The sequence below is a fragment of the Patella vulgata genome, chromosome 4 (genome assembly GCF_932274485.2).
Source record: "Patella vulgata chromosome 4, xgPatVulg1.2, whole genome shotgun sequence".
Taxonomy (NCBI): domain Eukaryota; kingdom Metazoa; phylum Mollusca; class Gastropoda; family Patellidae; genus Patella; species Patella vulgata.
The window spans coordinates 16,892,977-16,919,144 of NC_065882.2; the positions used below are offsets into that span (position 1 = coordinate 16,892,977).

The following is a 26,168-nucleotide window of genomic DNA, read 5'->3' on the forward strand; positions in this document are numbered from 1 at the left end:
CATTATCTCCATGTTATACCGCTCTGAATATACAAAAATTGGCTTTTAATTTAATATTGCATAAATACCAAATTCCACGAGATTTTGCGAGATTTGGAAAAAAAGCGAGAAGAAAATGGAAAATGTCAAATGGACAAATGAGATCAGTGCAGTACGGATTGTAAACAGGATCTTTGTCTCTGTACCAGCCAAGAGAAACTGTCTTTTGAAGATTTTCTACACCTAGGTTGATCTTTGCATTTAGGTGGAACAAAAGCATTTCAATTATGTAAGTAGAGCACAGGCACTCTGTCACCCGTGACTGTCGTCTGTTGATGTTTTGTCAGTCAAATGAAATGTCTATTTTTAGTTTATAGATTTGATATGTGTTTTGTTTTCAAGCACTTCATTGTAATCTAATATCATCTTTTTAGAGGTAGCTCTATAAAAGATTTGATTTATCAATATAAAAAGAAATATGACCATGCTATTTTTATAATATGCGAGATAACCTCTGTAATGTAAATGCTTTTTCTTTTATTTTTAATTAATTTTTATATAAAATGGTCTGACAGACCTATTTCGTTCCGTTTTTTAAATGTCAAAATTTCATCTTATTTGACCACAGATCACTAATGATTTCCCCATTGACTTTAATGTTATTTCTCATCTCTTAGACCAGCTCTAACTTTTTCCCCAATTTTCGTTGGTTAGAATGCTTTCTACCACAGATGTAGCTACGAGAACGTAGCTAAAAACGTTGAGATATACTGACATGCTTGTTTTTAGCTATGGTTGGATGCCTTTAGTTCCAAGTGGCAAACTCATTTTCTTTATTAATGCATGTAACATCTTAAAAATAAGATAATTTTATACTATTATTCAATTACTAATTAAAATTACAGAGGCCAATGTACATGTAGTGGCACAACTATCACCTAACTCCAAATATTTGCGTTTAAATTAATGAAGCGTTGTTTTTATCCGACATACACAGCCATCGAAGTCCATTCATAGTTACGATGCTTTAGACATGCGCTAACCCTACACACCCCTTTTACAATAAAGCAAAAAACATCCTTCTTGCCATTTATCAGGTCCCAAATAATTTCTTGTTCGGGTTTTAATTCAACGTTAACGCCGTAATTTTATTTTATTTTCCGAAATGATTCGCCTTATATTTAGCCTCGCCTTCATACGTCTCCCGTGGCGATCCTAGTAATGGCTTAACGCCTCGATTTGAAATACGATGATTTATACCTGTTTCAGGTAGGATTATATGCTTAATTGTAGTTGGATGTGGCAGAAATGTTTTAAATAACCATGATCAATCGTTTTGATGAAAAATATTGTCATTATACATTATGGGAGATTAGATAAAGAGCTGGCAGTTCTCACTATAGTAGTTAAAAACTAAATAATGTAAAGGGAATTTGATGAGATATTACCGATTGAATTTTAGGCCTAGTCTTGATCATCATTGCTAAAGTCGGTACGATAAAAAAAAAAACATGTCTCGATTACCCATTTGGCGTTAAATCATCTGAAGCGAGATTTTTGTGATTGAATTTTTTGTCCTAGCGTCGATCATCATTACTAAAGTCGGTACCATAAAAAACATAGTCTTGATTATCCATTTCATCATGGACCTTATAATACATAAGGTCCATGATTTCGTGATTAATTCATGAATGAAAGTTGAGCAGCAAATCGGATAATAATCTTGCGTTGACATCGAGGGTTGATTATGATCTGGATAAGTTAATTAATGTCTAATTTTAATTTAGATAACATTTCAGGCCTAAAGAAAGACCGGCAATAGGCCGATTTAGCTCTTTCTAATTAATCCATGAATGAAAGTTGAGCAGCAAATCGGATAATAATCCAGTAAATATCGCAGGCTAGCGTTGACATCGAGAGTTGATTATGGTCTGGATAAGTTAATTAATGTCTAATTAATAATTTAGATAACATTTCAGGCCTAAAGAAAGACCGGCAATGGACTGATTTAGCTCTTGTATAATGTATGTTTAGGGAGCAGATTTTTTAATATAAATTCGTGGTGTAACTTGAACATTGACGTGACAAGCCGTGACGTGATGTGACATCCCAAAACACGTCAGTACTCCTTAGGAGTTCTAGTTAATGAAATTGTTATTGAATATTTATTGAATCGAGTGATTTATTTTGTTGTTTGTTATTTACTAAACCACAACAAAAGCACTTAGTGATAATCGTATCAAAACTATGAAAATGATGATAAACGCTTCACACAGTAAGCAACCAAATGTAGTAAATCTTAGTGCAAGCCGCACTATACGGAAATGGATCCAGGACAAGTCATAAGCATCCTCTGCACTGTAGAGTCCTGGGCCTTCAGACTTGAAATGAAAACAAATATTGATAAGAATGACATAATGCTACTGCTTGAGAATAGCGATAGTCTGCTAATTGACGTCATCCATAACATAAACATTTTTATATTTGTGGACGACTTAACTAGACTTTTCGTGTGGACGATTTAACTGACATTTGTTAGAATGGGCCAAAAAACATAAAGAATCCTTGAAAGTTGGCATTCGAAGGCTGTAATGCCGCAGAAATGGTTCAGCTACTGATAACTTCCGTCTATGACTTAAGTCACAGTAGTGAAAGCTTCTAAGGTCAGGTCTACACTACAATATTGCAGCTATTAACACTGCTGTTTAGGTAAAATTTCCCTCCTAGCAAATAGCATGACGTATGTCTGTCATCATTCGTCTGGATAGAGTGGGAAAGTAATAGGGCACTAGTAGTACTTTAATTTAACCCTATACATTTATTAAGAATTATTTTGATATTCTGATAATTACAGATAAATATTCTAATGAATTTTAAGGTTTATTTGGTGTCACTTCCTACTGAGAATAATCCATTTATAGAACTTAACATCCTGTAAAGGCGTAGTTTGTTCTAACAATTGAACTATCAGACATTTGAATTGATGTGTGTTGTTCACAGTTTGCCCTCCTTCACGAACTTTGGATTAGCAGATGTTAAATGGGGAAAAACACCTGCCACAAGTGACATGAATTTCTGCATGTCATGAAACTTTCTTAAAAATCTTACTTATTAAGGATTTTATTTTTGCAGCTGATTACTTCTCAAGGTTTGTTATTTATTTTATTGACAAACAACATTATTTGGCATCAATAAAAACTTGGGGCTATGCACTCATATTACACTGGCTCTATTGAAAAGGATAATCAAGGTGATATTCATACATGTAAATTTAATAAATTGACCATGGACTGAACTGTATAGTGTCTCAACTCCCATTTAATAGCCCCCAAAACACTGGAACACATTAAAAAGGCCTTGATACTGTATCCTGGTTTTATTTCTTTCTTCACAATATATACTAGCAATTTCCATTAGAATGGTATCAGTGTGGGTAGGTATTTCCATTGGTTAGGGAGGGAGGATGGCCGAATGGTTAGCATGTGCGCGCTGTATCATAAGGTCTGTTATTGAGTCAACTGGCGTGGTTTCCATTCCCCGGTTGTATGTGACAAGGAGTAGGGTGGCCTGTCTAACTTCGTGGGTTTTCTCCGGGTCCTCCGTTTACCTCCCACTATTAAAGACCCCTATGCGCAAGCGAATTATTGAAATAAAATAGATCCATATGTTAGTCCCGAAATGACCTAGTTTGTGTAGAGTGGAGTTAAACCCCATCTCTCTCTCCCATTGATTAGATTTATGTCTGATCGTCAAGTTTATAAAAAAAATGGCCCTTAAAGTTACAGTTTCATATTTTTAAGTTATATTTTTAAAATGTATTAAAATAAAGCCCTAAAATAGATGGTATCTATAAACAGCCCTACCTTGTTAAAGAATAATTCTATTAATCCTATAATTCACTATTGCCAGTTGAGAAATTGGCAAAAATATCATGTTCAACTTCAAATTCAAACGTTTGAAGATAGCTATTCCATGGTTGGGAATAGGAAAACAAGGGAGGTAATTGTGTTATTATTTCCGGTTTTATGATTTTTAAGTGTGAGGATGACACCTATGATCGTATAATAGTGAGTTGACAACCTATTGAGCAAAAGACATAGAAATAATTATGTTTTGACTTTCTTACAAAATATGAAATTTTAACTTTTAACATAATTAGATGCAAGGACAAGGATATCCTGCATGGCTGTTAGAATGTTATCAACAACAAACACTTGTCTCTGATTTATTGGTTTGAATGCAAGATAGGGCCAGGCAACTGGATAGGAATTTACATACTATTTGAATCCTTGTGAATTTTTAGGAATTGAACATACCATATTCCTATGGATCAAAATTAGAACCAAACAATATGAATATTGAGTGACCGAAGAATGAAAGACATTTTGTAAGGAATTGATTGTTATTATTAATTTGTGTGCATTATTATGCACATCATTGTCATTTACTGATCTACAAGAGCAATTGCATAGTATGTAAGTGACTCATCATACATGTACAGTGTATGTATAATATAGATAGAATATATCCTAAGTGCTTAATAAATCACGATTTTTTTTTACATGAAGATAAAGTTTATGGCATTTAGTAATTGAACTGGAATATACAGGTCACAATTCTATGGAATACAATTACTGCTTATTACTGAGCAATGTTAGATATAAAAAAAGCTGTACGAAATTCTAATAATGACTAGAGAAGCCTAGTCTAAAAAGTTGCTCAGTAATAAGCAGTAATTGTATTCCATAGAATTTTGACCTGTATATACATGTACCGTAAGTGTTTTCTAATGAGATACACAATTAGATCTTGGAAGTAACTGTCAAGTGCAGAAAAAGATATTGTATCTTATACCAGATTCAGAGATGCTCAAAGTTTGTTAACAACATACTGATTTAGAATAATGCTAAAGTGTCAGTATGACCAGTGCTGTAACTATGGACTTGTACCGTAACGTGAATAAATGTCTATATAAGATTTGAAACCAGAAAAATGACCTTCGGTAGGCAGATTTATCTCTTACATGATGTATTTTTAACAGATTTGAATAGTTTTTGGTTTTAGATAACTGGGATCAAATAGGTCTGTCATTGAGTCAAGTGGCTTGGATTTCTCTGAGTCCTCTGGTTTCCTCCCACTGCTAAAAACCCTGCGCTCAATCTATTTATTAAAATAAATTGAACCATGTTTTAGTCCCTAAATGACATAGTTTGTGTCAAGTTGATTTTTAAACCCCATTTTTATACGTCCACATTCATAATGTGGACGTATATTGCCGTCGCCCCTGTCTGTGTGTGTGTGTATGTGTGTCTGTGTGTCGCCTACAGGCCACAATTCTTAAGTGATCATCTTCAAACTTAATATACTTATTCCTTATACCCTAAGGATGATCCCTATTGTTTTTGGTGCATGCCCGACCCCCAGGGGCAGAGCCACGCCCATTTCTTGTATTTGTTTGTTTGTCGTCTACAGGCCGCATTTCTTAACGCATCATATTGAAACTTTGCATACTTTTTCTTTGTACCCTAAGGAACACCCCTATCATTTGGGGTGCATGCCCAACCCCCAGGGGCAAAGCCATGCCCATTTTCTCTTTGTATGTCTGTGTGTTGCCTACAGGCCACAATTCTTAATCGACCGTCTTGAAAAAATTTCATATGAATTCCTTATACCCTAAGGATGATCCCTATTGTTCTTGGTGCATGTCCGACCCCCAGTGGCAGAGCCACGCCCATTTCTTATATTCATTGTTTGTTATCTACAGACCGCATTTCGTAACATATCACCTTGAAACTTTGCATGCTTACTCCTTCTATCCTAAGGAACATCCCTTTTGTTTGTGGTGAATGCCCAGCCCCCAGGGACAGAGCCACACCCATTTTCTTTTTGTGTGTCTGTATGTCACTTACAGCCTGCAATGCTTAATCGATCATCTTGAGAACTTTTTTATACTTATACATTATACCCCAAGGCTGACCTCTATTTTTTTGGTGATTGCCCAACCCCCAGGGGCAGAACCACACCCATTTTTTCTTTGTGTCTCTGTGAGTTGCCTACAGGCCACGATTCCTAATGGATTGTCTTTGAACTTGGGATATGTTTTCCTTATAGCCTAAGGACGACAACTGCATGTCACGACCCCCAGGGGCAGTCACGCCCAATTTTTATGTTTATCGTTTACAGGCCCGAATTCTGGATGGATCAACTTGGTATTTAGCATATGTATTCCTTATAGCCTAAGGGCATCAACTATTGATTTTGGTGAATGCCCCAACGCCCAGGGGCAGAGCAACGCCCAATTTTTGCCTTTAACGCCCAAAGGCCACAATTCTGAATGGATTATTTTGGAACTTGGTGTACTTATTCCTTATACCCTAAGGACGGTAACTAGTGATGTTGCCATTTCAATAACAGGATGGTACCTGTTTATATTGTTTCCATATCCAACCCCCATGGGCAGAGCCACGCCCAGTTTTTGTATTTATCGTCTACAGACTGCAATTCTGAATGGATCATCTTGGAACTTTGCATATTTATTCCTTATACCATAAAGACAGCAATAATTTATTTTGATACTTGCCCGGACCTCTTGGGGCAGTGTCACACCCACTTTACTGTTAGTATTTTGTCTGTAAATTTGGCAAAACAAACCCGACGCCTAGCCTTCTTTGCCTCTGATCATATTACAGCCATTTCATATTTCATTTTCTTCATTTTAAAAAGTACCATATCAATCAAAGCTGGAATGTGGACGTATATTGCAGCATTAGCGATGCTCTTGTTTGGAAAACTTAGTGCCTGGCAACCTATCTTTTTATACATGTTCAGAAGTATTTCTTTGAATCGTATTACATGTAGGTGCATACATGTTTCTCTGTATAACGAACATCATAAGTAGCAGTGGTCTTAATTGCCTAGGTGCATGTACATTGATTTGTAATTAGTGAGCTCTGAATGTTACCAAACTGCATTCCAATGACTGCTGTGGTTGAACGAACTCACATAATGCAGTTATGGTTTTGTAAAGACTATTAAAGATACATTTCCATGTTCTAATTGGGTGATTTGATGATATATCTGGACTAAAAGCATATTCAAACTACATGTAATTAAAAATACGTTCCCGCGTACAAACTGGATGATTTAATGATGTATTTAGACTAAAAACATATTCAATCAAACTAATTATAATCTATCAAAATTTAGCTTCAAATCCTTCTCAAAACACTGTTTTCGTGAGGGAATACCCCTACTGTAAAAAATCTATGAAAAAAAGTCATGTTTCTGTCACATGACTTAGCTGATGCACTACCTAGCAACAGGCGGAGAATTCATTGCATATACAAGACGATGTTATCTTTAATCGCTATCCATAAATCAAAAATATTGAAGCCTAATTAAATTTTCGGATTATCCACTGCCCATGTCATTTTCCGTGGTTTTTATCTCAGAAAGTGTTGTACGTTTAACCCTTCATCAAGTTTATTAACATATACATCAAGTGCTCAATCTTCGCGTGCTACCTTTGAATTGATGCCCATTAGGGAAACCCTTAAATTTTTGTCCTGTATGCATTCAATGGTTGTTTTTAAGGGAATCCAGTATTTTTCTTGTAAGATTGGATATTTTTACTTTCCATATATACCAAAATTGCCATACTGGAAATAACCACCCGATAAATACTTTTCTGGGAAAGTATCTGTAATCTATCAAAATGTTGCTTCAAATCCTTCTTAAAACATTGTATTTTAGAGGGATACGACTGTTATAAAATATGTATTAAAAAGAGGTCGTGCTTTTCTCACGTGATGTGGCTACGCGCTGCAAAGCCGGAGGAGAATTCATTGCATATACAAGACGATGTTGTCTTAAGTCGCTGTTTATTTATCATAAATTTCAAAGCCTAATTAAATTCTCGAATTATTCACTGCCCACATCTTTTTCTGTGTTTTTTATCTCAGATACTGTTGTACGTTTCAGCTCACCATCAAGTTTATCAACATATACATCAAGCGCTCACTAACGCTGAGCAGACATCCCTAATCGTCGGGTTGCCGGTTAGGGAAACCCTTAAATTTTTGTCCTGTATGTGTTCCATGGCTGTTTTTCAAGGAATCCAGGATTTTTCTAATAAGATTAGATGTTTCTACTTTCCATATACACCAATATTGCCATACTTTTATTAGAAATAACCACCCTATAAATACTTTTGTGAGAAAGTATCTTTAAGACCCTGACATTTGTAATGCAATCAAAGACATCCCGACCCTTTGAATTTAATATCAAAAGAAACTTAATAGGCAAGTCATTTTATTTGAAAGACTTCAAAGTTCTGTCAAGGCTTGACAGTCAAGCATATATACATATGCAGACATATAAATTGTAATTGTCTTTTTCAGTCCAGTGCATCATTATAGTATGTATGAACTGACATTAAATAAATTGCCTGGAAACCTAGTCTATTTTTATACACTCGCTGACATTAATTTGGTTGTAAGTTTATATAATAGTCTGTCTATCTTCCATCTGCAAAGTTGATGTTTTGACAGATTTTCACATCATTAATCAGAAATAATTAGTGTTGGGGGTAATTCATAATACTAAGCAATTTTTAAAAAATTGTGCAAATTAGTTCTAGGGCTATAACCCATGCCCGGATTGATTGTATTTTTGTCATTTTGTATTTAGGCCTTTTAAATTATTTTGCACTGTGGTTTTTGTAGCCTATATTTATTATTAGTAGACTAACCTTAGCAGGAACTGTTGTTTAACACTGCAGTATAATTAGTTGAATCCCACACAGACAGGATGTTACACTTAAAAATATAATGATGTATCACTTGATTCAAAGAAATCAATTTAGTCCCGGGAATTAATTGACAGTCCCGGTATTTCTCATGTAGTAATAAATGATAGTATATATATTGATTTTGACAGCTATATTGCTTAATAAAGCACAGTTTTAGGAAACAGCTGGTTGTGATATATTGGTACATGTTCATCTTTATTTAATTTGTGGTTTTATCCAGGCCTGATGACATTTTCGATAAATTGTGGAAATAAAGTGGCATTCTACTCTTTTTCTAAAATTGCTGTTGATAATGATAAATTTATAATTATATCTTCATATTTTTTTATTTGATATACTCTTTTTTTTATATATATACTTTTAAGACAAACAGAAGAATACAAATGGCAGCCTACTCTTATATATTGGTAAAGGACAAGGCTCTTCAGTTTGATACATGTGGGATTACTCTCAATATTTTCAGATTTGAAGAAAACACTACCGGTACTCTACTTTTTAAAGTTACAGATCATATTCTATTTATTATACTCTAGGTTTTGTAATAAATAATCTCAATATTTTTATATTTTTTCAGATTTGATGAGAATTTAGAAAGAAGAAAATGGCCACCTACTCAGCGTCTAAAAGTACAGTTGAACTGGCTATTGATCCACTTATTATGTGTAAATTGTGTTTAATGGAATGTCCACTTCAAGATATGTATGAACTACATGATTGTAAATGTCTGTATTGTGAGATGGTAAGTTTAAAATTTTTTAAAGAAAAGTTTTACATTTTTTTTATACCCTCACATTTTTAAATACCTGACATATTTTTACATACATGTAGCAACAAACACATTTTCAGTTTCAGTATTTCCAATAATTTTGTGAAATGGCTCAGAAGTAACCACCATTATTTTGACAAATTTATCAGTGTCATCATTATGTCTCCCTTCAGCATACTCCTCACAGTATTTCATTTGATTAGACCTAATCCGACTCAAACACTTCCATACTCTGCGCAAATTTTTGTCCCAAATAATGACTGGTTAACTGTCCTATCAACACTTCAACCAGTACATAAATCGTAACAAAATCAATCAAAATTAACCAGAGCTCTATATATGTTGACTTAAAAGTATAATGACAGTCATGGCAACATTACATCATAACGTGCGAAATGTATTACGCTCAATTAACTAGTACATAACAGAATATTACAGAGAAACTAATTGTGTGATAATTGTTAATACTGATAAATGAGGCTATCCAAAATAACTACAGTGTAAACATTTGGTAATTGTCGTGCATGTGGAATCTTTTTGTCCCCCTTCTTTCGAAGAAAGCAGAGGACTATTAAAATGGGTTCGTCCGTCTGTCTGTCTGTCTGTCACACTTTTTGGGACACAATAACTCTCCTTCTAGAATGTTCAAACTTGGTGTAAGTGTTTATTAGGTCAATGCCTTGATGGATTTCGAAGATGAGCATTTTCTGCTTAGGGTAAGCAGAGATAAGCCATTTGATTGGTTGATGCTTCGGGGCACGATAACTTTAGTTCTAATTAAGTGAGAGTGATGAAATTTGGTGTATAGTTTCATTACATCAATACCTTGACTAAGTTCGATAATGAGCATTTTCTGCTCAGGGTAAGCAGAGCAGTAAGCAGAGCAATAAGCAATTTGATTGGCCGAGACTTTGGAACACAATAACTAGAAGTAGAATGTTCAAACTTTAAAGTGTAGGTGCTCATTAGGTGAATGCCTTAATGGAGTTCGATGATAAACATTGTCTGCTTACGGTAAGCAGAGATAAGCAATCTGATTGGTTGATGCTTTGGGGCACGATAACTTTGGTTTTAATTAAGTGAGAGTGATGAAACACTGAGTATAGATTCATTATATCATTACCATGACTAAGTTCGATGATGAGATTTTTCTGCTTAGGCTCAGGAGCGATATGCAATTTGATTGGTCAAGACTTTGGAACATAACAACTCTCTTTTTAATTGTTTAAACTTGATGTAGATGTTCATTAGGTGAAAGTCTTGACTGAGTTCAATGATTAATATTTTTGAGCTAAAGCCTAGCAATTTCCTTGGTTGATGCTTTGGGACAAGATAACTTTGATTCTATCTGGTAGAGAGTGATGACACTTAGTGAATAGTTGATAATCAGTTTGATTGCTTGAAAAAAATAAATGTACGATTAATTAATATGTGTCATCTATTTTTGGGGGGATTTTGGCGGGGGACATCAGCCTCACTGTTGGCTTGTTAAACATTAATTCACTTGACAAGCCTATAATCAACTCTTTAGATTATCGAATGACGGAGATGTAAACATGGTTTTATTTAAAAATAGGGAATCAAGGCTACATGTAAGTCTCGATAAACATGTACTGTTGTTACGATAATAAACAATCTTTATATACGTACCACATGATCTTGTCAATACTTCAAACATTGATAACTGAGCTCAGAATAAAGTAATTTGAATGAAATTTTCAATATGTTCATTTTGCATTATCTATTTTTGAACTTTTATAATAGCAAGAACGACCAGCTCTTTATCTAAATCTTACACAATGCATCTTTAAGTACTTTTGGGCTTTCTCTATATTCTCTGATTCATTCTCACTGCTATTGTTTCTTGTGTGCGACCGAAATAACTTATAATGAAAAATATGAAAATCGCATATTGTGATAAGCATAAGCCCTCTGTTTGTTGATAAATGTTTTAGAAATATGTCAATACTTTCCTGTTAAGTTATTAGAAACCCTTTGTTTTTTTAAAATTCATTTGAAAGCTATTGTTTTCACCCTCTTACTTTTAAGTAATATGTCAGTACATTCCTGTTACATTTTCCCCAAAGCTTTATTAAAATATATGACTGTAAATGTATAGATGTATGTATTTAAATTTCAGTGTATGCGACAGTATTTAGATGTGATGATAAAAGAAGGAAGTGTGTCCGATATAACATGTCCAGATGCTCAGTGTAAAAAACAAGGAAAATTAGAAACACCAGAGGTAGACCTTTTTTCATATTCAGCATACTTATCTGTACCGTATATTACCAAGCTAGCTGCTAGACAAAGTAATCACTCCTGCTATGTTAATTCTCTGTATATTCACACAGGCAGTTCATCATTTTGTCACTCTGTAGGCACACTGACACTTGGTGGTCATACTGGATTGAGTAACATGTATTATCTGATTACTGAATATATTTTGTTAGCACAAGGAAGAACTAGGAGCCAGCCACATTTTAATTGTTCTTGATAATTACTTCATGGATTGTCACTCTTGATCAGTTTTAACTGTCTTTTAAATGCCACCCTATTACTACAGAAGATTAAATATTTGACAAACTTTGTGGACTACCCTATGGCGGTAAATTAGAATAGATTCAAAATTCTAAATTGTTAATGTTGTATAACCACCTTATTTCTAACTTCTATTCATGTAATTTCTAAATTAAGAAGATGTATAATCCAATTGTGGACTGCCCTATGGCGGTATATTAGAATAGATTCAAAATTCTAAAATTGTTAATGTTGTGCTATCACCTCATTTCTAACTTCTATTCATGTAATTTCTAAATTAAGATGATGTATAATCCAATTGAGCCAATTAATATGTATGTTTTGTTGATCTATATCTATTACTTTATAGTGTTAGACAATGTCTAGAAATTGTTCAAAGATATACCGTTTACAAACCCCAGGAGATTGAGGAAATCTGTTTATGTGGATCGCAATAAAGTTTTGTATTTCTTATTATACATGTACCTGTATTATACCTCTGTCTTAACATCATGGTAGTTTTTCTCCACCATATATTATTTAAGTTGCATGAAGCGATAGAGAATTTCATACATGTACATGTAGATAGCAATATTCTTGGCGAAATTAAACAAAAATGAAATGTAGTTTAACTGCCTACTTTTCTGCACCAACTGGGCTAATGAAGACAGGTTTACGCCATACAATGTGCTATGACTGAAATTTAGAATTTTGAATCTAATACACCATCAATACTGCCCAGGTACTACTGTGGTACATCTTTTGTTGCTTTGGCAACCTGTGTTTAAAACTTTCCCTATCGTCTGATCTTTTCAGATTCAAAAATTGGTTGACAAAAGTAATTTTGAGAGGTACAAACGTTTACATTATATGAGGGGTAAGTTGTTGAAGTCTTTTAATTTACAATATTTGAATTAATTAAAGACAATTTTGCTTCTCACACATCTGATTTTTGTTCAATATTAACTTCCTTGCTATGGTTTGGAACATTTTGATTGGATAGACATTTGAGCGAGATTTTATATCTGCTTAAACATCAGCTCATTTCAAATCAATATAATGTGTTTGAATTGTGGTAAATCTATATAAATTGTTTTAATACCATTAATTTAATTCTTATAGATCTATATGAATTGTTGTAATTGTAATATCATTAACTTATTTATGGTAGATCTATATTAATTGTTGTGATATCATTAACATAAACTTAATTATGGTAAATCTATATTAGTTGTTGTGATATCATTAACATAAACTTAATTGAAATCCTTATATGGCATTTAGTAATTGAATATATAATAATAAAACAATGAATAATAAAACTTGTTGTTCTCAAGTAAATAACGACAGTGTAATGTTGTTATTGTTGTTTATTACAGATTTAACATCCAATACAATGAATATGATATTATGGACAGGTTGATTTAATTAAATTATTTACACTTGAAAATTGTTAAAAACACAAAATAAAAAAGGTCCTCGGATTCCAAAAGTTTCTTAAAGCACACTTATAAATTCGCTGTCGTGAGAAGAGAGGGCGGGTTATTTTCTCCCTTTGTCATAATCAAGTTAAAACAGGAGGTCCAACTGACTGATGTTTGGTGTCATCAGGGCGGATAGAAAAAACCCTGTGGGGAAAAAGAATCCACTGGCTTTATGTGGAAAAGCGAAGTGCTCTCAGTAAAAACCACATAGCTGGACCCGTAGATTATTTACATATTAAAAGTGTTCGTCCAATAAGTTCCATGTTGTTAAAAATTAACTAAAAGTTCAAGACTTCAAAGTTTAAAAGTTGTAAGCATTCCATTAGAGTTTTCCTTGTGTATGGCTCTCCACAGATAAAAAGTTACCTGAAAAGAGAAAGAAGAGCCAGCAGCAACTCACAGGTTAAATTAAATTGATTGATGTGCACTGTCATTGTTAATAATGGTTGTGTAGGTCCCTATTCCTTTATTTTGTCATTATTTTTCCTTTGTATATTATTATATGGCAAGACATCAAATTATGTACAAGGTAACAAAAACAATAACTAATAGTAATATGAAACCATCAAAGGAATAATAATAAAAAGAACAATAATAACATTTCAAAATTGACATCAAAGATACTGATTAAGTTCAGGTTCAGGTCATTATTTACTTGAGAACGACAAGAGGAACTTGTTGAAACGTAGTGTGAAATAAACTCAGTGATTGTTTTCCATATAAATTGTGATTTATTATTATGAACTTAAAGGGACAATAACATTTGCTGGCTTGAAAGCTCTAGAAAATAAATAATATCTCTATCTAAGTACTAGATGTTTACAAGGCTCTACACAGCATTTTGAACTTACTTGTGCAAACATAAGTAAATTTTCAAAACCACTAGCCAAACAAAATTTTCAGTTGCCAATTCTGAAGATTAGAATAATTTGTCGTATGATATAGCTAAATTATATTGTGAACATACATAACACTTCAACTTGTCCTATAATAATAATAAAAGATGTTTTAAACATTTTATTCCGACTGGGACTCACTGCGAGACGAAGACGGCAAAGCTTGTAATTTTGCTTGTTTGGGTTGTGTAGCGTCAGTAGCATGACTATCATCATTTTTCCCCAACTGAGACTCACTGCGAGACGAAGTTACTTTACTAGTAAAGTAAGACGATATAGGTTTGATTCGTCTGCTAGCCATGCTGTCAGCTGTCTCAACTTCCGATAAATACAGTGCATGAGCAGAGGACAATGAGATTGACCCAATTTCAAACCAGGAAAGAAACAAGAGTGACAGTTGACCGGGATCATTTCCGATTACGTTATCTTTACAGAGAAAAGTTCAGATAGCTATAGTGTTAATTGGGGACTTCAAGATATATGTTTACTCGCCAGAAACCTAGCATTTATAAATATCTAGTCGCCATTGTCAAAATTCACTTGCAAATGCGAGTGTTTCAGTCGCATTGTAGAGCCTTGGATGTTTAAGTGTCCTACCTGTTGTGTAAATTATCCATTACATCCTATTTTCCTTGTCCAGAGGGTTCGAAAATATTTTTAAATTGAAGTTTCATTTGAAAAGGTTTACGTTAGACGTTTCAAACCATTATGTTGAATTTTTCAAAATTTTTAAATAAGGTGTGTTAAGATGGAATTTGTATCATCAATTAATTGAAATATTGTAAAATAGTACAATTTGTTGACCAGAATAAAGATTGGGACATATTATTCAGTTACAACAAAAGTGGTATTGAGCCTTTAATTATGGTAATGTATATTAATTTTTGAGATGACATCAGATTATTAATTAGACTCTATGTTTTGTAATTGTTACAGAAATAGATATGGATCCTAATCGTACTTTCTGTCCAGAAGCTGGGTGTGAAACTGTGTGTCATGTATGTTCAAACAGATTAGAAGAAAATGTTAATGCTACTCCAGTACAATGTCCAACAGTAGGTTTATTTTATTTTCATACGCCCACATTCTATCTGATAGTATATTGTTCTCTTCTCATCCCTGTCTGTCTTTCACAGTTCCCATAAAAGCTTTTAAAGGTCAGAGATTTGGAGATTTTTTATAAACTTGCTAGTATTTTTAAGCTAGTGATCTTATTGAAATTTGTTACGATGCCTCTGTCAATCTTGTAATGTTCTTCAGATTTTTTTCTCTTCAGAATTACTGGGATTAAATGGAAAGTCAGTTGAAGGAAATTCTGACTCGGGCATCAATTCTACATGTAGTTATTGAACCCATCATTGAATCCATGTAAATGTCCAGAGTTTCTAACTTATTTTTTTTAAATCAGAACATTACAGGGCTTCATATTTTGAAGATAAGTAAAATGACGCTATTTTATCTGTCACTGTACAAAAATGTGTAGATTATCATAAATAAAAAGGGATTATTCTTTCCAGCTAATTTGGATTTGTGAAACCTTTCCTCCCAAACAACCAAATGTACATTTTTTCAATGATATTTTAGCAACTCAATAATCAAGACTCTGCTATAAATAAACATCATGGCAACTTGACCGTTATCATCGGGTACCGTATTGTAGTCGATTCAGAGTGTTTATGACATTTTTTTTTGTCTTCAAAATTTGCATATTTTTTCCTTTGTGTATACAATTTTTTTTGTGAGAGCATCTCTACTGTGTGCACTGCTCTATCTATCTATATGTTTTTCATAAATCTAGAAAGTATTAGTTAATGGTGTAACACCAAAGATGATTAAAATTGAAATAAGTGTACATAATTTCACTTCAATATGCTTAATTTGTACTATGGGCGCAAGGCTCCAATACATGAATAAAGATTATTATTATTATTAAGCACTCACCAAGTCCTGATGTCTCTTTTCACAAAGATAAGCCCAGAAAAGAAGAATGTTGAATCTCATTTCATTTCCTTTCTTTCACAAAGCTGTGGGCGTACATGTATAAATATACAGGATCTGACATGGGAGATTATTTTTTTATTGCCCTGTATGTAGTTTATATATCGCAGAGGCCGTTATGATCACATCCACTTGTATGTCATATTTAAAAATTAAAATTTGTTCTTCAGTGTGGTCTTCAGTTTTGTTCAGTATGTAAGTCAAAGTGGCATGCATCTAAAAGTTGTGATGAAGCGATGACAAGAGGAAAGCAAGATGATCAAGGGTAGGTTTATTTTTTGTTAGGCCTTACTAGACATACAAAGGACTCTATGCATTGTCCTTACAAAAGTTGTGCTTTATTGAAATCATTTAAGTCTGATAAAATCTTATTCCAGTTTGTATTGTCGCTGCTTAGACAATATAGAATGGAATGATTGAGACTAAGATTTGACAACAAAAACCTTTTGTTAATTTTATCTTAAAGCTACCGATTGTCATTTGAAAGGGGTTGAATCCCTCTCAAAATACAATATTGTGTAATAAGAGACTTAAAGAGAGAGAAATGGGGTTTAACGTCCACTTGACACAAACTAGGTAATTTCAGGACTAACACATGGTTCAATTTTATTTCAATAATTCGCTGGTGCGTAGGGGTCTTTAGCAGTGGGAGGAAACCGGAGGACCCGAGAAAACCCACGAGGTTGGACAGGCGACCCTACTCCTTGTCACATACAACTGGGGAATCGAAACCCCGCCAGTTGACTGAATGACAGACCTTATGATACAGCGCACACATGCTAACCATTTGGCCATCCAGCTCCCAAGAGACTTAAAAGGAATATCTATCCAAAAATGATTCATTTAGGTTAGCTAAGGTATTTACAAAGATGTGATGAATAGAAAATTTGAAGCATTCAATATCCTTTGCTGACAAACAAGCCAGTGCCATCTATAGGTATCTGATAAAATCTATTGATGGCTCTTTTTAATTCAGTTAATTCCAAGTGTGGAGATTAATTACAGTTGGTATTTTGATTATTAAATGTAGAATAATCAACTATTTTTTATTATTTACCAAATTGTTTCAGAATTCCATTTAGTAGTGCTGAAGATGCGAGAATCAAACGCTGTCCAGTATGCCATGTGCCTATAGAAAGAAATGATGGCTGTGCTCAGATGATGTGTAAAAGGTGTAAACATGTCTTCTGTTGGTATTGTCTCTCATCGTTAGACGTACGTACACACTCTTTATTTTACAAATTAAAACATATTTCAGGGCGACCTTCGGTTATCGTGATTTTTTTACTATGGTCAAACTAACTGAACCATAGTCCGAACATAATGAACCATGCTATCGTGTCATGGTCAAAGTAGTTCCAAGATGGCGGGTGTCGATGAAACATAAGTATAGAATATTTAGACTGAATCTCTTTGTTTAGCATATGATTTTAAGAAGACTTGAAATAATTTTAAATGGTTGCTACTTCTATGAGCAGATATTTTTTGTCTCGTTTGTTATGTTTGAATCTATGTAAGTCTAAAAATTACGCATTATTTCTATATTTGTGCTATGCAAAAAGTAATGTTAAATTATTAGGAATTTTTTTATCTCTAAAAATTAATTTGAGTCGCGCAAGTTTAATTTCATGAAGGTATTATTTGTTTATTAAGCAATTCATTATCCTCCATGGAGAGATGTATATACCTTCCTTGAGCTTAAGTGTTTTTTTCCAGGGTTATGATCAAGTTCGGTGATGATGGGCAGCCTACTTTGAACAGACAGTGGTCAAAACCATCTGCGTTAGGTTTCTAGTTCCAACTACTAGTTGCGAAAAAATTATAACTGAAGGTCGCCCAGGGTGTCTATACTTGTATTGTATTGTATTGTACATTGCTTCGACTTGTCTATGGAAGGGGGTCTGAGAAAATCATAAGATACTACAATTCAACATATACTTCCAAATCGACTTAAAAACCTTAAAATACGGTATGATAAAAATAAAGCAGATAATTCCTCCATATTGCAATTGTTATTATTGGAAGGGTTTGGATCACTCAATGGTCTAACACATGCGTTTTAGATCATAAAGTCTGTCATTGAGTCAAATAGCATGGTATCAATCCCACATGTGACAAGGAGTACAGTCGTCTGTCCAACCTGTGGTTTTTGTTGGTTTCTTCCCACGGGATTGAACCCTATGTTAGGCACAAAATGACATAGTTTGTGTTGAGTGGACATTAAACCCAATTTCTCTAAGACTATCTCTCTTATCTTGGAACACAAAGAGTTTACATCTTGTACATTATGCAAGAGCTAATCTGCCAATTGCAGGTCTTTCTTTAGGCCTGAAATGTTATCTAAATTATTAATTAGACATTAATTAACTTATCCAGACCATAATCAACTTTCAATATCATCGCTAGCCTGCGATGTTTATTGAATTAGGTTCCGATTTGCTGTTCGACTTCCATTCATGATTTAATCATGAAATGGATAATCGAGACTATGTTTTTTATCGTACAGACTTTAGTAATGATGATCGAGGCTAGGCCGAAAATTCAATCGCTAAAGGGGGGGTTGGATGGCCGAATGGTTAGCACATGCGTGCTGTATCATACGGCCTGTCATTGAGTCAACTGGCGTGGTTTCGAATCCCCGGTTGTACGTGGCAAGGAGTAGGGTCGCCTGTCCAACCTCGTGGGTTTTTTCCGGGTCCTCTGGTTTCCTCCCACTGCTAAAGACCCCTATGCACAAGCGAATTATTGAAATAAAATTAAACCATATGTTAGTCCCGAAATGACCTAGTTTGTGTCTAGTGGACGTTAAACCCCATTTCTCTCTCTCAATCGCTAAAATCTCGGTTCAGAGTGGATCAATTTGACTGAAATTTTCAGTAAATTCCCTTTACATTATCTAGTTTTTAACTATTATAGTGAGAACTGCCAGCTCTTTATCTAATCTCCCATAATGTATCTTTAAGTCACATCTAGTTGAAGGTGGCATGTGCAAGGGTTTCAAAAAGATTATGGTTGTAATAATGGAGAAAAGCTGTTTTATCTAACTCTTCTTTATTGTAGGATGACTTCTTACTACGTCATTATGATAAAGGACCATGTAAAAATAAACTTGGACATTCCAGAGCATCTGTTATATGGCACAGAACACAGGTTAGTTTTATCTTCTGACTGTCTTTTGATTTTTATGGAACAGCATTAAATTGAGATGTATCACAAAGTCAAATCATCATTTGAATGAATGATACTTTTTTCTTTTCTACAAATATTTCATTAGTTAATTATCAAAATATCCTTAACTTTTCCAAACAATTTTTCTGTATATGACAGAGCATAGTAATTATTTGACCAGATTGTTGGAATAATCATGTCGATGTCCTATTCATTGTCTTTTCAATATTAGTCCTGTGTATACATTGGTGTGCATGTTAAAGATCCCTTGCAGTGATGGAATTTCTCCCCTATATTCCAGACAAGTGTGACGCTATTTTCCAAACGTCCTACAGAAATATGCCCAAATCAAACATCAAGACATGGTGAATAATATTCAAAATTCCTAAATCAATATAGTGTACTAAGTGTATATCTGTCACACTAAACCCGATTATTGTTGATAATAGGCTGGATTGATTAAGTAATTAAGAGATCAAGGTATTTACCGTGTGATACCGTCTATATACTTAATTTGATTATCTACTTAATCTGTCTTGATTGACTGACTTAATCCTCTGTCAGACAGTTCATCAATCCAATCCTGAACAGAGGTCATGGCTTCTCCTTTGTCAGACTATGTATCAATCCAATAAGAATGATTATACACTTGCTCTGTGTTATTAACTTGGGGTTTCTCCATTGACGGACATTTTAATCACCTTGATATCAGTCGACAACATCTAAAAACTAGTCATATATATCACATATCCAATTATATCCATTAACTTGTCACACACACACACACAAGCATGTGATTATAATACAATAACTGAAAACTAAAGTAGAAATCTTGCGAGACGAGTAACATTATGAGAGATGTAATCGTGACAATTATAACATGCAAAATGTCGGAGAAAAGATTCTATTTTGATGCATATTCTCAGGTTTATGATAATATTTTGAATGGGGTTTATATTTTTGAAAATGATATAAACAAGCTGAGAAATGTCGACAAATTTTCCGAATTTGATTGTAGTGAAAGTAATTAATTGTTTTACACGATAGCGAGCGCGATCAGAGTCGAGCACTATTATTTAGCAGATGATATCAATCGCTCTATAGACTATCAGGGAGCAACGGTTACTGCAAAAATTTTGGGAGCAACGGTTACAGCAAAAATTTTGGGAGCAACGGTTACTGCAAATTTTTTTACCTCCATCTGTATATTAGTCGAAATGGCATGTAAGACGAATGCTGGACTTATGCTGAAAAAAGTGTCTACCTAAACCCTGAAAAATATGTTAATTTTGGAGGAATATTACTGGCGTGAATTTGATAAATAGTACGGGTTGGCAGGAGTCAGCACGCTTTCATTCTATCTTATTACGACAACACATAATTTTGTAGGAATATTACTGACATAAGTTTGAATACCATACGGAAATTAAATATAAAATAATATGAAAAATAATGAGGTGCACCTATTTTTTATTATGTACGAATTTGAATATTTTATTGACATGTGATTTTTGTGGGTGGTCTAAAACTGCCTACTTAAATAACAAAAAGAGTTATGTCCCTTTATTTTCTGTAAAAATGACTAACAAGAAAAATTTTGAAATCCCAACATTGATCCCTTGGCAGCTGGAATTCTATATAAGAGTAGGCCCTGTCGGAGCAGAACAGTAGGACGCTAAACCCCATTTCATTTCTTTGCACTATTAAATTAAATTAAACCCATTTGTTACCTTATAATTATATGCCTTCTGTGCATTTCTAAAAAAACAATTAGACGAAAAATGTCTAATACTCTGATAAATGACTAAAATATTGCACAATTTTCACATATTGCAATATATTGAGATATTGCAATACAGAGCATACAAATATTGTGTTATGAATTTTGGCTGAAATACTCTGGGCTTATTAAAGTAGTTACTTATATAAATTCTGTACAGTGCTAATGGGCCAGACTCTCAATCTGATTAAAATACAGATCTAAATTTCGTTTCGTTTTTTTATACTTTTGATGGCCTACACATGAAGATCTGACCGGTTGTAGTGGTAGGTTGCATCAGGGGTCGCACTAGCAGATTTTGACCCTATGACATATTACATTGATTAATCAATCAGCGTTTCTAGTGGGTTAACCACTGTTCTGTGCACCGCATGACAGGAACTCGCCATAACAGACCGTTTCATTGGCTAATCCCTCACATCAACAGGGACGCGGGTTATATAATAACTCTTCTAGATCCTAGTGCTGTGAAGACAAGTAAAATGAAATTTTGAACTATAAAAAACGAAATAGGATTTATGTTTTAATTAGATTGGGCTAGAATATAAGTTTTAATGTTTTATGTTCCAGGTAGTGGGTATTTTTGCTGGATTTGGTGTTTTATTATTGGTAGCCTCACCATTTCTCCTGTTAGCAGCACCGTGTATTTTGTGTTGTAAGTGTAAAATGTCTAAATGCTGTGAAGAGGAAGAAGGTGAAGGAATACCAACATGACCACAGTCCAGCCAAGACGCTGGCTTCTTTTAAACATTTCATCCTATAGAACACATCATAAGACACATCATGCTACAGCGCCAACAGCTAACAACATGACTTGCTATTTTAAAAAAAGAAAGCAGTTACTGACAATCATTTTTAAATAGCCAATTCGAAAGTTTTAACCAATGAGTGGATTTATTATATTTTGAACTCCATCAATGCTGTGACATCATACATATATTTTTGTAATGTTTTAAAATGAAAGTAGGATGAACTTCATTGTTATGCCATTTTATTCATAATTTTTACGTTCTTTTTAGAATTTAAAATCCCAAAACAAAGTTGATGTATATTTGTGGAAGGTTGATGTTATATTTTAAATGGTTGAATTTTTAAATGTTATGTTTTATCCATTATTGTCATTCGGAAAAAATTTGTATTCCAGTCAGATTTGCCAGAAAAGTCACTGGATGACTGGAATAGCAGGAATTTATTTCCAAATCAGTGTTGTAGAACACAAATTAAGTTTTGTTGAACAGATCCGGGTGACTGGTATAGGAACTCATTCTCATCAATGTACACAGCAATAATGTTGTTCTGTCCTCTTGTAAATAGCCCTTAGTAAATAAACGAACATATCCAATAGCCTGGTTTAAACAATGCAACATATCAAAGAAATACGAGTACCGATTCTTGTGTTTTGGTTGGATTCGTCACACAATTTGTAGAATTTATATAAGAATGCAATAGCTGAATTAGATTATATAAAAATAAGAAAACTATAGCCATCATAAAAAGTAAATACTTATTATAGAAAAATTTCAAATTATAAACTGCTTACACATGATATAAAAATTTGTCCAAAACAACAGCATATTTATCTGATAGAGAAACTATTTCCTGTCAAGTGCGAAGATTCCGATAAGAAATTGTATTTTGTCAGATGTCAGATTTTCACCCCAAGTTTTATTCACTAAAGTATATCTTGGACCGCTCCTTTAAATCTGACAGAAAAACACTTGTTAATATATATGGTGTTTTTTACTAATAATACTAAACTTCCATAATGTAATGTATATATATCGTATTGAATGGTCATAAGTCCTATATTTGTCCAAGGCATGAATTCCATAGTATTTCTGGGCCTAGGGACATATACCTTTTCTTTCCTGAACTCAACTTTTGTTCAGATTTCAATCTCTAACTGCTAGTGCTCAAACATAGAATATGCAATTCATATTATAATTATTAATATTTTCAATTGGACCTAATTTTATCAAAACCATTTAAAAATGGGTTTAAGCATAATTTTAGTTGCAAATTTTTTTAATTCTATTTTTTATGGCAGTAGAAAACAAAAGGATTGGATACAAGTTTTGAATTCTAAGGTTGAGATTTTGAAAAAAAAAAGGTTTATGCCCTTCAGCTTACACTTACATTTGTAGATATAGTATTGGTAGTCAGGGTAGACAAAATGTATTATACACATATATATTTACAAAAATATATGCACAATTTGGAATACATGTATAATAATTTTGTTTTTGTAATGATTCTGACCTAGAAGTAATAATACTGCATAGGCTAGAACTTATGAGAATGTGAATGAAACCTGTTTTTGTGTCTGACTTTAAAGTTACGACTTGTAACATGATGTTGATGATTTAACACACAAGTTACAAGGTTTTAAGAGGAATAATAGATTTATTTGAAGAATATTAAGGAACATTAGTGCTACTTTAAAATAGTTTTTGGAAGTTTTTGTGTGTGATGTATATTGTATGAATGAGTATATTTATGTAATGAATGTTGTTTTTACTCTATTTCTATGTGGAATTATATATCGTTAAAATCCCTTTGACCACAAAATATTCCTCATTTTAAGATAACATGTGGCCTATGAATGTATACCTCTCTATGTTTTAAAGCTAAACTTGTAACTATTTATGTACATTTTGGTAGGTTACTACAGAGTGTATTCATGTTATTGTTTTGAATATTCAGTACAATTGTGATTCTGTTACCACAGAAACAAGAACTTTTCTGTTGCCATAGAAACAAGAGCAATGATCATCATTAAAAAACACAAAACATAATTTATATGGATTGCTAAAGTATGTTGAAATGTTACAATTAAATACACTGAATTTAAGTAATCCATTGAAATTTTGAACTTTTAAACCTCATGAATTTGGATAGTCTGTAAGTGGGCCAGGACAATAACAGGAGAAATCCTGTCCTTGTCAAATATCTCATAGAATGAGTCAGAATTGTTTTCACAAATGGAAAATATCCAAGAGAAAACAGATGAGACCATAAGTGCTCTCATACATAGAAAATATTGAGAGGAATATATGAGCAGACAATAACACATTGAATGGCAGCTAATTGTGTCTGTATGAATTCTGTAAGAATCGGGATTCAGGGCACATGTTTATCAGACTGTTAAAAATATTCCTACAATAAATAAAAGCAGGGTTAATGTTGATTTTTCACTTAGTCTGTTATAGTAACCAGGATAACAGTACTTTTAACCTTCCATAGAATTTTTTCGGGTTGATAAATGTGGGCCCTGATATTTATATTTACTCCTAAGTAGTAGATAATATTACACGTATAAACTTGTATCAAAAGTAATCAGTGATATAGTCAGATGGGTCTGCCAGGGGACATGAGGACACCCTTTGGGGGCTGGGAGCTGAAGAAGGGTATTTGATCTTTGAAGAATATGAAATATTTGAACTAATAAGATTTAAGTTCAGAGACCCCTCTTTATAAAATTCTTGACTATGAAACTGAAATAGAACATTTTTAATATGAAATATAATGTTCTTTTTAAACATATTGACTGTGATATTAATAATGTATAAAAAAAAAAATAATATTGTCATAATACCTATATTGTATTATTATTATGTAGTGACATGTTCTGGAACGTGGTGCATACCAATATTGGAGATGAAAACATTTCTTTTTAAATTGGGACCGCAGTTTGATTTGATGTATAAGGCAGGGCCTGGTTCCTATAAAAAAACAGCTTTGATCTGTCTATTTCAACTTAAGATAGAATTATCTCATTGAATTCATAAGGAAGTCTTGTTATAAATTAGATCAAATATCTTGTGTATATTAGCAAGTAGATCTTGGTCTCCATGCCAATTATGGAAATATTGGCATTTATTTTACTGTGACATAATCTTGACTTAGAGGAAGCATGAAAATGGATTTTAGATTTTTCTAGGAATCAAGCTACCGATTAGACTAGTGCAGACCTTGCATATGGTATATACGGCCTTGCTTTTGTGAAGCTATCCTTTATTTTTCCTTCTTAGTTACCCTACATTGTTATTATTTTGGTTTTTAAAAAAAAAATTTAAAATTATTATTGAAAAGCATAAAACATTTTTAATTTTAACATAGAAAATCCCCTTAATAATGAAACCACATACCTCCAAATATTACATCTGTTGAAATTTTAAAGTATAGACCTCTTACAACTAATTGCATGTTTTGTAGCTCTCTAATAGTTTGTTTCTAGTCAACATTCCATAAAGAAGAACTGTTATTTTAAAAGATTTTTTTTGTTTTGATGTATTCTTGCTTCGTGATCTGTTCACCAGTAATATTGACTGTGTTTGAAATAAAATTATTACTAAAAAAAACACCAGTCTTTCTTTGGGATTTTAGAAGTTGGTTGTATTCACTGGATTTAAAGTAGCTAAGTCTCCTAACTCAGTATCATCTAATGTCTTTGACATTGAAAGCATGAATTATTTGTCAATTAAATAAATAAAAGTATGGCAATCTTGGTATATATGGAAAATAGAAACATCCAATCTTATTAGAAAAATACTGGATTCCCTGAAAAACACCCATGGACCGCATACAGGCCAAAAATGTAAGGGTTTCCCTAACTGACAATCCAACAATTAGGGATGTCTGCTTGACTGATGTCAAAGGTTGCACGTGAAGATTGTCTGATCTCCCAGCTTAGTGAGTGCTTGATGTATATGTTGATAAACTTGATTGTACAACAGTTTGAGGTAAAGACTTGGGCAATGGATAATCC

At 33.3% G+C, this 26,168-nt stretch overlaps 1 protein-coding gene across 1 annotated transcript; it reads left to right on the plus strand.

Moving 5' to 3' along the window:
* Positions 1–101: 101 nt before the first annotated feature.
* On the plus strand, positions 102–25,887 carry LOC126818662 (E3 ubiquitin-protein ligase RNF144A). Its single transcript, XM_050546198.2, has 9 exons — positions 102–268; positions 9,363–9,527; positions 11,695–11,799; positions 12,891–12,951; positions 15,391–15,509; positions 16,623–16,717; positions 17,523–17,667; positions 19,513–19,602; positions 21,971–25,887. The coding sequence occupies exons 2-9, from the start codon at positions 9,390–9,392 to the stop codon at positions 22,112–22,114; spliced, it is 897 nt and encodes a 298-aa protein (XP_050402155.1). The 5' UTR covers positions 102–268; positions 9,363–9,389; the 3' UTR covers positions 22,115–25,887.
* The last annotated feature ends 281 nt before the right edge of the window (positions 25,888–26,168 follow it).